This window comes from Hevea brasiliensis, chromosome 14 (assembly GCF_030052815.1).
Source record: "Hevea brasiliensis isolate MT/VB/25A 57/8 chromosome 14, ASM3005281v1, whole genome shotgun sequence".
NCBI lineage: Eukaryota > Viridiplantae > Streptophyta > Magnoliopsida > Malpighiales > Euphorbiaceae > Hevea > Hevea brasiliensis.
The window spans coordinates 81898337-81910982 of NC_079506.1; the positions used below are offsets into that span (position 1 = coordinate 81898337).

The 12646-nt window shown below is 31.7% G+C and overlaps 2 protein-coding genes across 9 annotated transcripts; one reads left to right on the forward strand and one right to left on the reverse strand.

Annotated features, from left to right (window-relative positions):
- LOC110645447 (probable adenylate kinase 6, chloroplastic) lies at nucleotides 1–4068 on the forward strand. Of its 3 annotated transcripts, XR_002492995.2 has the most exons (5): nucleotides 12–454; nucleotides 703–843; nucleotides 1567–1839; nucleotides 3286–3633; nucleotides 3774–4068. XR_002492995.2 is itself a non-coding variant. In XM_021798632.2 (4 exons), the coding sequence occupies exons 1-4, from the start codon at nucleotides 152–154 to the stop codon at nucleotides 3427–3429; spliced, it is 861 nt and encodes a 286-aa protein (XP_021654324.1). In that variant the 5' UTR covers nucleotides 1–151; the 3' UTR covers nucleotides 3430–4068. The 3 variants fall into 3 exon arrangements, 2 of the variants coding, with proteins under 2 accessions (XP_021654324.1, XP_021654325.1); XM_021798632.2 differs by having other exon boundaries at nucleotides 1–454; nucleotides 3286–4068; XM_021798633.2 differs by lacking the exon at nucleotides 703–843 and having other exon boundaries at nucleotides 11–454; nucleotides 3286–4068.
- An 874-nt stretch (nucleotides 4069–4942) lies between these two features.
- Nucleotides 4943–9248, reverse strand: LOC110645439 (elongator complex protein 6-like). 6 transcript variants are annotated; one of them, XR_009143047.1, is made up of 6 exons: nucleotides 7782–9248; nucleotides 7275–7360; nucleotides 6673–6904; nucleotides 6415–6555; nucleotides 5794–6059; nucleotides 4943–5385 (listed from the first exon to the last, which is right to left on the reverse strand). XR_009143047.1 is itself a non-coding variant. In XM_058133478.1 (5 exons), exons 2-5 carry the CDS (start codon nucleotides 7307–7309, stop codon nucleotides 5314–5316), a joined length of 480 nt encoding a protein of 159 aa, XP_057989461.1. In that variant the 5' UTR covers nucleotides 7310–7360; nucleotides 7782–9248; the 3' UTR covers nucleotides 4943–5313. The 6 variants fall into 6 exon arrangements, 4 of the variants coding, with proteins under 4 accessions (XP_057989461.1, XP_057989462.1, XP_057989464.1 ...); XR_009143048.1 differs by lacking the exon at nucleotides 4943–5385 and having other exon boundaries at nucleotides 5767–5852; nucleotides 5939–6059; XM_058133478.1 differs by lacking the exon at nucleotides 5794–6059.
- Nucleotides 9249–12646: the final 3398 nt, after the last annotated feature.

Genomic DNA, 12646 nt, shown 5'->3' on the forward strand with positions numbered 1-12646 from the left:
ACGGTATAACTTTTTAAGAAAGGCAAATCATCACGTGCTCTCCCTCTCCCTCGCCTCTCTTCAACGAAGAATCCCAGAAGCAGCTCAAGCCCCCCCATTTCAATTTCTCTCTCTGCAATCATTCCTCCGACTCCGTCTCTGACCACCATCCATGGCGGTTTCTTTAAGAGCTATTAGAAACATACGTTTTTCTTCTTTTCTCTATCGAGCTTTGTCTTCTTCTTTAAGTTCCGGAGCTGACCTCAAATCTTCTGCCTTTTTCGGTCACAGTAAGTCTCTGCCTCTCCGTGCTGAACCCAAGGATAGAAATGTCCAGTGGGTTTTCCTCGGCTGCCCTGGCGTTGGTAAAGGCACCTATGCTTCTCGCCTCTCCAATCTTCTTGGTGTCCCTCACATCGCCACCGGCGATCTCGTCCGTGAGGAGCTTAATTCCTCTGGTCCTCTTGCCTCTCAGGTACTTTCTTCAGGGTTTCAATTTTGTTGCTTGTGGATTGGGTTTTAGAGAATTTAGTTTTGTTTTCGTGGTTGGCTATGGAAATTGTAGGATTAAGATGTTAAGTTTGCATATTAAGTGAAGTTTGATGCGTTAAGGAAGAACTAGCTTTGTTTGATTTTGAGATTATCTTCTTTGATGAAAGTCTCAAACTTTGACTTTGCCAATGCATAATCTTTAGTTTCGTTTCTTGTGGTTTTATCTTACAGCTTGAGGAGGTTGTGAACCAAGGGCAATTAGTTTCGGATGAAATTATTATAAATTTATTGTCCAAGCGTCTTGAAGCTGGAGAAGCTAAGGGTGAATCCGGTTTTATTCTGGATGGTTTCCCTCGAACTATCAGACAAGCTGTGAGCAGTTCTTGTGATCTGTTGTTGTTTATATAGTCAAGCGTAATTTCTAAGCTTGGGGGTGTTTTATTTATTAAAATTTGACAAACAAGGATTCTTGAGACTGGTACAATTATATTTGATTGCAAAATTCAATTACACTATGTGATTCTGGGAAATGCTTTGTTTCTGGTGGCTTTTTTTTTTTTTTTTTTTTTTTTTTTTTTGTAATCTTCACATCTATGAGTCCACCTTGATCTACTTTGTATTATTTTCACTTAAGTTGTATACATGCCTTTAGGAACTGTTGTCTTGTAAGTACTAAGTTGGTTCCTCATTTTGCATCAAGCTTCAATTCCCAACTTTTGTAATGTAAATCATGGAGCATTAAATTGGTGATCTATGGAACCAAGATTCAGTTAACCTGGGTTTGGTTATGTATTAGTGATAATTTATTTCCGATTAGTCGGTGACTAAAATCAAATTGGGGGTTTATCAGGGACTAAATCTAATAAATTAGATATTGTGTAGATTTGGTGCTTTTCTAGTTTGAGCAATTGGGAGAAATGCTTAAGTGTTAAGGAAAAGACATAATGATACTTATCAGAAGAAAAACAGCTCGACTGACTGGTATAATTTGCTGTTGGCATAGACTGAATTAATATTTCTTTAATTATCATGTTCTGATACAATTCTGTGTTTACACCACTTTAATATGATGTTTATATTCTGATTATACTCCAGGAAATATTGGAGGGAGTAACAGATATTGACTTGGTGGTTAACCTAAAGCTTCAGGAAGAAGCATTACTTGCAAAATGCCTTGGAAGAAGGATATGTAGTGAGTGTGGAGGAAATTACAATGTTGCCAGCATTGACATCAAGGGTGAAAATGGGAAACCTGGAATGTATATGGCTCCACTTCTTCCTCCTCCTCATTGTGCATCAAAACTTATCCAACGATCTGATGATACGGAAGAAGTTGTCAAGGAGCGACTCCGTGTTTACAATGAAATGGTATTTCTGCTTTTGATTTATTTAACAGTTATGCAAAATCAAGTATGTGATTGTCAATCTTTATAATAGACGGAGCAAACGTCAGCCAGCTATGATATATAACTTTACTGTGCTAGACACTCAAAATATAATCCACATTATTTATGGAAGAAGATAGTCGAAAAATTAACCAAGAGGTGAAGAAGGAATACCAGTAAATTAATTTCAAATTTTGTATTAGTTGGAATCATGGGGGAAAAAAAAAGAAGAAAAGGACAAAAAGGAAACGAAGCATGATAAAAGATGCATGGTGATTGCCCTTATCTTGAAATATTGAAAATGAAAATTATATATAGTTGGTATTGTTTCTCTTTTAAGCTCTCCACTTTTGGTGAGTAATTTGGAAGCTTTGAAGGAAAATGTTAAGTAAAATGTGGCAGCATGTGGTGAATTACTGAAGATAAGTTGACTGTTGTGTGAACCTATGAAGGAAAGTATTGATAGTAGTACCACCACTAGATCACATCATGCCCTCACACTTGTTATTGCCATATGCTAATAATTAAGCATGCCAATTTCCACTTAAAATATGGAGCACTTGACAACTTGCGCACATAGAGCATACCTAGTATTACTATTTGACACCTGCTCACCCCTTAGCACCTTGCTTGCACTTGCACAGCATTGCGCTCTAAATTGTGTAGAACCCTGCATCTCTTTTCTATTTAAAGAAAGTTCATACTTCTACTGGCATGATGCTTGCAAACACACTTGAAGTGCCTCATGGCAGCTCATCTTTGGAATTATTCTCCCTCCACTTCACTTCTTTTCCATTCAAATCTTCTCAATCCTGTTATAGCCTCAGATTAGAGTCAACCTTTGTTTTTCCTTTATTGATCTCCTCCACTTTACTTTCTTAGTTCATTATCTCCATTCATCAATCCATCCATAGCCTCAAAGTGGAGCTAACCTTTGCTTTTCCTTAATTTAAATAACATAAGCAAGAAGATTTTTTGTGAGAATTTTTATAATTCTCAGATCAGATGTCTTTGATTGAGTAATAGAATGGCCTCTCTCTCTCTCTCTCTCTCTCTCACACACACACACACACACACACACACACACACAGAGGTTGGACTATAAATTACATCATTAGTTTGGGATGCATGTTTTCGCTCTTCCCTCCCTCATCTCTTACAATTATCTCATCTAAGTGATAATTTATAGATGTGCTCATCTGAGTTGGTTTATGATTGTACTGTAGACAAGTGCATCATGATAGGCCATTAGCCTTTCTGACCATGAACCAATCAGCACAAGGAAAATTGTGGTTCTGACTGACTTTTCTGTTTAATGTCATATATCATGAAACAAATACTTTTTATCATTTTGGCAATAGGAGTGGTAATATTCATTTTTGGTTCATTTGATGTGACCTGTTCTTTGCAAAATGTTTTGTTACTGCAGAGTCGACCTGTTGAAGAGTTCTACCGCCAACGTGGGAAGTTGTTGGAGTTCACTCTTCCTGGAGGAATCCCGGAATCTTGGCCAAAGCTGCTTCAAGCTCTGAATCTTGAAGACCCTGAAGTTAAACAATCTGCAGCTGCATGAGTTCCAACAGTTCCGTATCATATTTGCAAGATAAGTTTGGTCATTCTTTGCATGTGAGGGATGTGATATTATTTATAATGAAAGGGAAAACAGGACTGCGCAATAAACAAAGTCTAAACCATTTAGAAGCTGTGATATTGTTTGGAGAGCGGGAGGACTGTACTTTTGGTGATATTAAGTCGTCGAGTGATGGTTTAGTCCAAGGTTATTATATTGTAGCAAACTATCAGTGCCTTTCAATATGGTGACAGTTGGTTTAGTCCATGTTAATTACATGGTGACCAACTGTCATTGCCATTCAATTTTGCTGTATTATTTTATTTGGTTATGAAATTCTATTTCAGGGTTCTTTGGACTGAAGTTCCAAACCAGAAAAGCAAATAACATGGAAAATGTATGAGCTACGTCAAGTGAAACAAAAATTCAGACTTTTATTCTTTGGATGTGAACACCTTTAGTCCATCTTAACTAGTTCTATTCATTGTGAGGTGCTAGCTAATGTCTCTGATTGTGCAGTGCTATTGGGAATGTGTGTGAGTTCCTATTAACCTGCAAATGGAAAGCTGGATCATATTAGTTTCAACATTGTAATAATGTATTTGTGTCGAAAATTCAATGCATATATTTCATTGCAGATTATTGATTTTTATTCACAATATAGCATCTTTGCATATTTGATCAGATGCCAACCCAAATTTTGTGTTGCAAATTGCAAAAATTGTTTGACAGGTTATAATCTCTCCATCCCATCCCATGTCTTGGAAGGTTGGTTTCTGTTTTCTATTTTCATGTGGATTTGTTAAACTTACAGCAGATATAGTAGCCTCATCTGTTAAACCTGTCTGATTTCATATGTAGTTTTATAAAGATATTCAACTGGCTGAAAGAACTGCATTCATGCTTCAATTGGTATATTGCAATCAAAATTTTTTATTAGATTTCAATAGAAAATTTGATTTCATTATACTTTACCATGCCTCATTACATTTGAATAGTTGTGGAAATTTCACTACACAGTATAATACTGTGAGATTTGTATAAAACATAAGGTTCCACGGAGAGAATGAATTATCCCTAATTGAAGATGCCTCTGGACAAAAATAAGGGGAGCCAGTGTGTATCTGACTCCATGAAGGCTGAAGCTGTCCAAGGTGATACCTGGATCCAAAAGTGTGTGGCTCAGCGGCAAAATTTTGATTTTAATTAAAATAGTAGCTTCATTTAGTACCATTATGTAGAAAATAATTTGTATATAAAAAATATTTTTTATGAAAAATATTTTCTATTATTTAGTTGTAATGTTAAGCAAACGAGATGTGTTTATGTTATATATGTATTTTAATGAAATTATTAAAATTTAAAAATTAGAAAATAATTTTCTTTTTTAGAAAATAATTTAATTTTTTTTTATTAACTCACTTTCTTGAATGTCTTAAACGCTAGAAAACTTTAGCGGAAACCTTGATATTGATAATTGCATTGCTAACATTAATTAAACACCGAAAGCTTAATGGATACTTAACAGGCCCCAACGGAGACTCCATATGGGATTTTAAAACTGTTTTGCTCATTACAAGATTTGTGTAAATCATAATATATTTAATTGAATTGTATACAATGACGTGACTGCCTGCTTGTTTAGCACCATAGTGACATCCAAGAGAACAAATGATAAAGAAGAGCAAGCCAACACTTCTATTCTCCAAGCAAATCTATTCCTTCTACAAACACTAAACTTTCATTCGTTTCATTTCATGCATAAAAAGCGTCAATATCAGTGTACAATGACTTCAATGCTTGATAGTTCTGAGATGAAGATTAACCATTGATACCCAAACTTCAATGAATTCCAGGATTGCATTCAACTACTAAGTTCAAGTCAACTTAGTTCTTTAAGTTCCCATTGCTTATCTTGTTCCCATTCCCACTGCAAATTCCTGTGTTCAAAACTGTCAACTGCAATGAAGAAAAGTTATGAGCAAAAATGCTAAGATAGAAGCAGCTTGTCAACATATGAAATCTAATTATATTGTAATTTGCATTCTCCAACCTAATATATCAAAGTAATATGTACTCTTAAAACTTTAAGTTTGAGAAGATGCTTCCAAACATGTCCTATGCTCTTCCAGAAAGCATCTAATGAAAAATACAAAACAATTGGAAAAACAACCCCAAGATTGCTGTTGGCTACAATTTAAAATGTCATTCTTGCAACGGCCACTTGGTTGCAATTTGATGAAACTGAAATAGCAGTAGAAAGAATAGCATGACAGTTTCCAAAAGAATACAAGGACAGCTAAAAAAAACCAACAGTAAATCAGTAAAACAAATCAAGAATATGAAAGCAATTGTGTCTTCTTTTACCTATTTTTGAGAAGTAAAACACATCAAGTGGTTCCATGTATGTACACAAGAACAGAAAACTACATGACAATGGAAAATCAGTAAGTACAAGTTCAATCTAATTCAAGATCGATATCTTTGTAGTCTAACGTGTTGAAGCACAGACCAAGTGCACATCTGCATCACTCATCATGCTAGAGATATATGCGCAGAAACTTGAACAAATGCTACGGCTAAAACTAGTAAATCAATCTTGCTTTGCTAGCACAATCCTTGCTGCAAAACAACTGAAACATGTTTACACCTTCAATTGCAGTTTAGAAACAGAACAGGAATTGCCAAACCTAATTAAATTTTAACCAATCCTATCTTAAATTGATGATAAGCTCTTTCCTTTATTTATTTATTTTACAAAGTCATTAATTTGATCATAGATCACAATCAACCACATAACCAGTGAAATAAAAAAAATTACAAAAAGAAAAGAAGCATATGAAACTATTGGAAAACATGAAACAAAAATAGGCATATGAAACTAACTTTGTTTTTATTTGAATGGATTTCGATCTTACTCACTTTAAGAAGCAGCAAACTAATGCTAATAATAAAATATAGCCACTGAAATATGATTTCATAGCTTACCTGCCCATGCACATCAGCTGCCAAACCAGTGGCCAAAGGTTCTGTCTCTATCAAAATATCTGCAAGGTACTCCATTTGTAACATGAACCTCTCCATGTCTGAATGTATATCCTCATGATTAAGTATTACTAATGAACAACCCTGTGAAAAGAACAAGGGCACAACAAACATTGTATTACTCAAACAAAAAATAAACAAATAAATAGAATTATAGGAAAAGATAGACAAAAGGAGTAAAAAAGTCAAAAAATATCTTACAAAATCTGATGTTAGAGTGTGGCAATAATGCAGAAAGTCTAAGATATGATCTGAAAAGCCATAAGCAGCCACCTCCATGCGAGATACATCATCTATCGTGATGGTCACATGGTTCTTGTAGTTTTCAGGTAGGGCACGCATACTCTTTTGTATTTTTCCATACAATGCAGCAAATCCACCTTCACTCTTTTCCTCATTTCCATCTCGCCAAGAATACAATTCGAAAGGATTCCTAGTCATGAAATCACTCCAACAAAAACATGTTTAGATCAATCACCTCACTCTAATCATGGTTCATGACAAATTTCAATTAAGAGGGGTAATAACATCCCTACAAAATAAACTAACTTTGTCAAATTAATAGCTTTTAAGGACCCTGCAAAATTTCCTGCATATTGCATCATATGTGGCAACAGCAAACACATTGTATTGAGAATAATCCTCTACGAGCTAATTATAAGGCTAATAAAACCTTCAATTAACCAAGTTTAGATAAAGACATGTACAAAACACAAACAACAACAAATTTCCATTGGATGGCAAAAAAAATTATTAAATAATCTAATATCATGGTCAAAAAGGTGAAACCAAAATTGAAGTACCTGATTTTCTCACCCGGACACCGTAGTGTAAGCATATCCAAGAAAAAGAACCCGCTATTATCCCTTTGTGCAGCTAGATTGCAACCCTGATAAAACAACACAGTCCAATATCATGATGAATGCAATGCCAAGAAATTTTGCGTTGATAGGGATGCTACAAGAAAATGCAAACTGATGCAATAATATATGCTTTTCTTTCTATTGGCAAGTGTGATCAGGCACCAAAATGGATATATTGTGATAACTATTATCAAATGATCCGTTTTTCAGAGTTTAAGCAGTTCCATTTTATATAGTGAGTTGCACTGTATTATAAAAAAAAAATAGAGGCGCCACTCAAGAATGTGAAACATATACAATAAGGAGCACCAAGGGCATTTTTTCCTTTTTAAAAATATCCATTTACAGTTTAGGCAATCCAAAATTGCTAAATGCAATGATAAGACAATACACAGATGCATAAAGACGGTAAGAAAAACTTTAACCTAGCAACAGGAGCTCCATTACCTCAAACTTTCAGAAGTGTTATATCGTCCAAAAAAAAACTCCAAATTTATGCATCCAAAACCATCTTCTCAAACTACCTGGCATTTTAGTGTTGCTGCTATGCATAAACTTAGTTACACAACACATTGCCAAAGGGAGAATCTGCCTAGAAATCCATGAAATCTATGGAGTGAGATCAAAATCACAATGAATCCAAGATTCATTGCCCCTTAGCTTCACAGAGTAGAGCTTTCTTTTTTTTCATTTATTTAAAAAAAATGGCTACTTGCAGTTCCCAGTATTGTGCTCACCAGTAGCAATTCCATATAATTTAACAGCACAGCACTGCATTTCTTATCCTGAGCAAGGAAATACTAAATCTCCAAACATGTTTAGGGTATCTAATTCTACCCCATGACCAGCAAGAAAATCTACAAAGTTAACAAATATGCTCAGCCCATTTATGATGCCCTTCAAAGTCCCATCCCATGATCATCTCTAACAACCGAAATCATGCATTGGCCCTTCCAAAGCCATTTTCCTAGTAGAGCATAATTAGGACATGCTTAGCATTACTATTGCGCACAGCTACCAAATGTAGCTGACAAGAAATTAAGTTAGATAATAAATAGCCATTTGCAAAATTTTCAAATCAAATTGTAAAAATCTGTTGTCTATTACAAAAGAGAATTCGTTCTAACAATTTGTCTGAATTAGCAAAACAATACTGAAAATGCTCTTAAACATGACTGTCTGACTCTTATAAATCCACCAGATCGAATTAGAGAAAACAAAAAAACCTCTAAATTCATTTCCTAACCTTCCATTCCCGTAAAAGAATTCACCAAATTTATTCCCAAATAAACTCATTAATTTAAAAATTCTGAAGAAACCTCCTTCTAAATATAGTATTAAGATATCTGAAGGTTTTAAATATAAAATCTTTTTAATTATGAAATTGATGAGCTGAAAAATAAAAGTTAAAATCTCTAAAGATAAAGTTCTTTTTTCCTGAAGATAAATTATGTTAATAATTAAAACATTACATGGGCAAAAAGTAAACAATCAACAAGTAGATTAGGCCCCCATAGCCCACAAGATATAGGTCCAAAGCCTGACCCCATCTGAAACCCTATGCTAGGTGAAGCCCCATTTGAAGAAACAGAACCAACACCCTAAAAACATCCTCACTGAAGCCAGATGCAGCACCGCGCAAACCAACCTCCATTAGAACGACATTGAAGTCAGAGATAAGTAAGAGCAGGAGAGACCTCGGCAATCGTTGCATGTACCGAAGAGCCAACCAAGGCCAAAACCCCGACCATAGTCATCATCCTAATAGCTCCATAGGAACCAATCTCGACAACCCTGAGAGGTGTAAGGCAAAACTCAATGCTAGCTCTGTATAGCCACAAAGGGATCCGGAGGCTACGCTGTAGCGGCGAATTGTCCCTAAAGATACCCTACCAACCAGATGTGTCCCTTAGAGCAGAGTTTCAACCAACAACCACAATCAAACACAATCATTGTCACAGGTGGCATACCTCAATGCCCCGAAGACCCAGAAACTCCAAGCAAGCCACCTGCATGCAACACCCAGAAAACACAGAAATAGAAAAGCATAAAGGACACAAAAATTTTACGTTATATTAAAATTTTATAACTTTCATTTAAAACATACATTTATTTAGATACACACTCATTTAAATGGACTCTAAATTTATTACATGCAAAATTCATTCTTATTCCTTAATCATTGTATTAATTATTAAATTACATTATATCAATAAATTTTAATTTATTATTTAAAAGTTTTCATGATTTATTTAAGATATAAATTATATTAACATTTATACATTAATTTATTTTTTATTATATTTTAAAATTCTTTTTTTTTTTTCAGAGATTTAGAGAGGAGATTGTTAATGGACCTTATGAAAGAACATACTCATGAGTTTGGTATTATATTTAATCCAAAATCTTAAGCAATAACGAGTGTATATATATTTCCTACTTACTTATCACATCTCTGCTAAATGTGAGAATTCTAACAATTGAATATTCCCAATAATTTCTCCCTCAAATGGAAGTCATTTCCTTAATTCAAATATTATGGTGTCACTAAGGGCCCAATATTACTTTACCACACACCTGAGCATGCATCTCTAAAAGTCACATTAGAGCCATCATGTGTATCAAAAGTTTCCATTCCATCAATCTGCTTTTCTCTGTAAAATTCCTTCCTACTCCATTGAGCCTACCGGGAGTTTACTTGCTCTTCAATCCATATGTTAGAGCACCACAAAAATCATTGACCATCTTCTTTATACTTATTCATGTCAAACCATCGATTTTGATATTACTCATTAGAAATCTAGGGAGACCAAAGTGCTTGAGGAGATCTTTCTTACCAGGCCTTGTGAAAGAACACACTAGTAGACTTGACAATACATTAAACCCAAACCTTAATGTAATGATTCTATTGATCGTTTTAACTTATGTCATGCACTTATTCCATATATTTTCGACGTGAAAATTATAATATTCGAATATTTTCAACAATTTTATGTTTTACCATTTAATCTCGATGTACAAATACTTAAAATATATATTATTATTTTTTAGTATCATTAACTCTTTTGAGATTTAAATTTAAGATTTTTACAATTTTGAAAATAATTCTTGTTACTTATTGATAGTACTCAACATATTTTAAAGCATTGCTAATCAACTTTATTTTAGTTGGGCTCCACTTACCATATAAATTAAAATCCTTCACTAAATAATGTAATAAAAATACTGTCTTCATCCAAAAAAATAAAAATATTTTATAAAGTTTTCAAACAACCATGAGAATTATATATATATATTTTATTATAGTTTTTTTTAATGATTCTACTAATTAAATTTTAGTAATTTTAAGATGTAAATAAGAATTTAATGATTTAATGAACTTATTGATAATTTCAGTAATTGTGGTAAAAAATAAGGATAAATTGTAAAAAAATAGAGATTTATTAATTTCGAAATACAATATGGTATTTATTGTTTTCAAAATTAATAATCTTACTCACTATACCACCTTAATTAGGTGAAAAGTACAATATTTACCGTGACTAAAAAGTTTTATAATACAATAATTTAAAGACTAAAATGTAATTAAATTTAAAAAATTGTAGAGATTAACATATAATTTTTAATTTATATGTTTTGAGAATAAATTGTAACAAAAGCTCCATAATTTTATAAATAAAAATAAAAATTTTAGTATAACAAATATCAAATTTATGTTATATAAAGGTAAAATTATTTTTTATTATCTCTATTTTAATAAAAATAATTATTTAACCATCCTATTTTAAAAAATATATTAGTTAGTATGAGGAGTTTAACTTAATTACTTATTTTTAACTTTTGACTTAAAATATATTTCTTAATTATAAATTAGTTTAAAAATAAATATTTAATTATTTAGTTAAACTATTTAAAATAACTTTTAAACGGTTTAAGTGTTTGGTTAAAGAGTGATTAAAAGGATCTTAATTTATTAAAATAACAAAAAATGATATGTTATTGAGTATTTTGGTTATTAAAATAAAAATAGTGTTGATAATTAAATTTTTTTTAGGATATTATAGTTTTTTATTGATCAAATAGTCTATTTAAAATAAGTAGATAAGTTATAAGTAAGAGTTTTTTATTTATGATTTATGACTTATTTTAAGTAATTTTTTTAACTTATAAATCAAACTAAACAAAAAAAACAAAAAAAAGGATAATATTTTCATCTTAATTTAATAAAATTATAAATATACTCTTAAGAGATTTACATTGTATTTGGATTATTTAAGGAAAATAATGAGAGGAAAATAAAAAAAGTAATAATGAAGAGAGAAAAATATATTTTCTCTCACATGTTTGAACAGAAGAAAAAAAAAAAGAGAAAAAGTTACTTTATGAATAATAAATTATAATTTTATCCTTAAGTTAAAAAATAATAACTTGTTAAATATAGAGATATACTTATAATTTTTTTATATTTTTCTTTCATTTTTCCTTCATTTTAAGGAGAAAATAAAAATAAAAATTTTATTTTTATTTTCTCTTAAAATTTCCTTTATTCTTTATTTTTTTATCAATCTAAATACAAAATAATAAAAAATAAAATTATTTTTCTTTCAAACTTTTTCTACTCTCTTATTTTCCCTCCGTTCAAACAGAGTGTTAAAAATTTTAAGCAAATTCAGCGCCCTTGCCCTAATAAAAGAAGACTATACGCCATTCAAGAAGGTCAAATTTGTCTTTTTGCAAGGAGTTGGTGCACATACGGCATTTGCAAGTTGGCAAAAGTTATTTTTTAAAAAAAATAATATAAATTTTTATGAAATAAAAAATATTTTTTAAAAGTTTGAAAAGACAATCACACACACAATAAAAGAAGACTATATACAATTCAAGAAGGTCAAAATTGTCTTTTTACAGGAAGTTGGTGCACATATTCTTAAAAAAATAATAATGATAATAATAATAATAATATGTTATTATATATTTAATTGTAAATTATATTCCTTATAATATTTATTTATACATTATAGTTATAAAAATAAAAAAAATTAAAAATAATATCACATTAAGTGAAAAAATTAATCAATAATAAAGTAAAATCATTGAATAACTTTTTTAATAAAAAAATAAAATATTAAACTAATTCAATTCAATTTAAACGACAAGAACGGATATTTTGATGGTGCTTGTCCTTTAATCAAGGAATTTCCGCAGTCAAAACAGAGATTTTCTCAGACAGCATTCCGATTATAGATATTTGTGTCTCAGCCCCCAAAAGTTAATTATTTTTTCTCAGATAGCGTTCTTTAGCATGTTCTGTA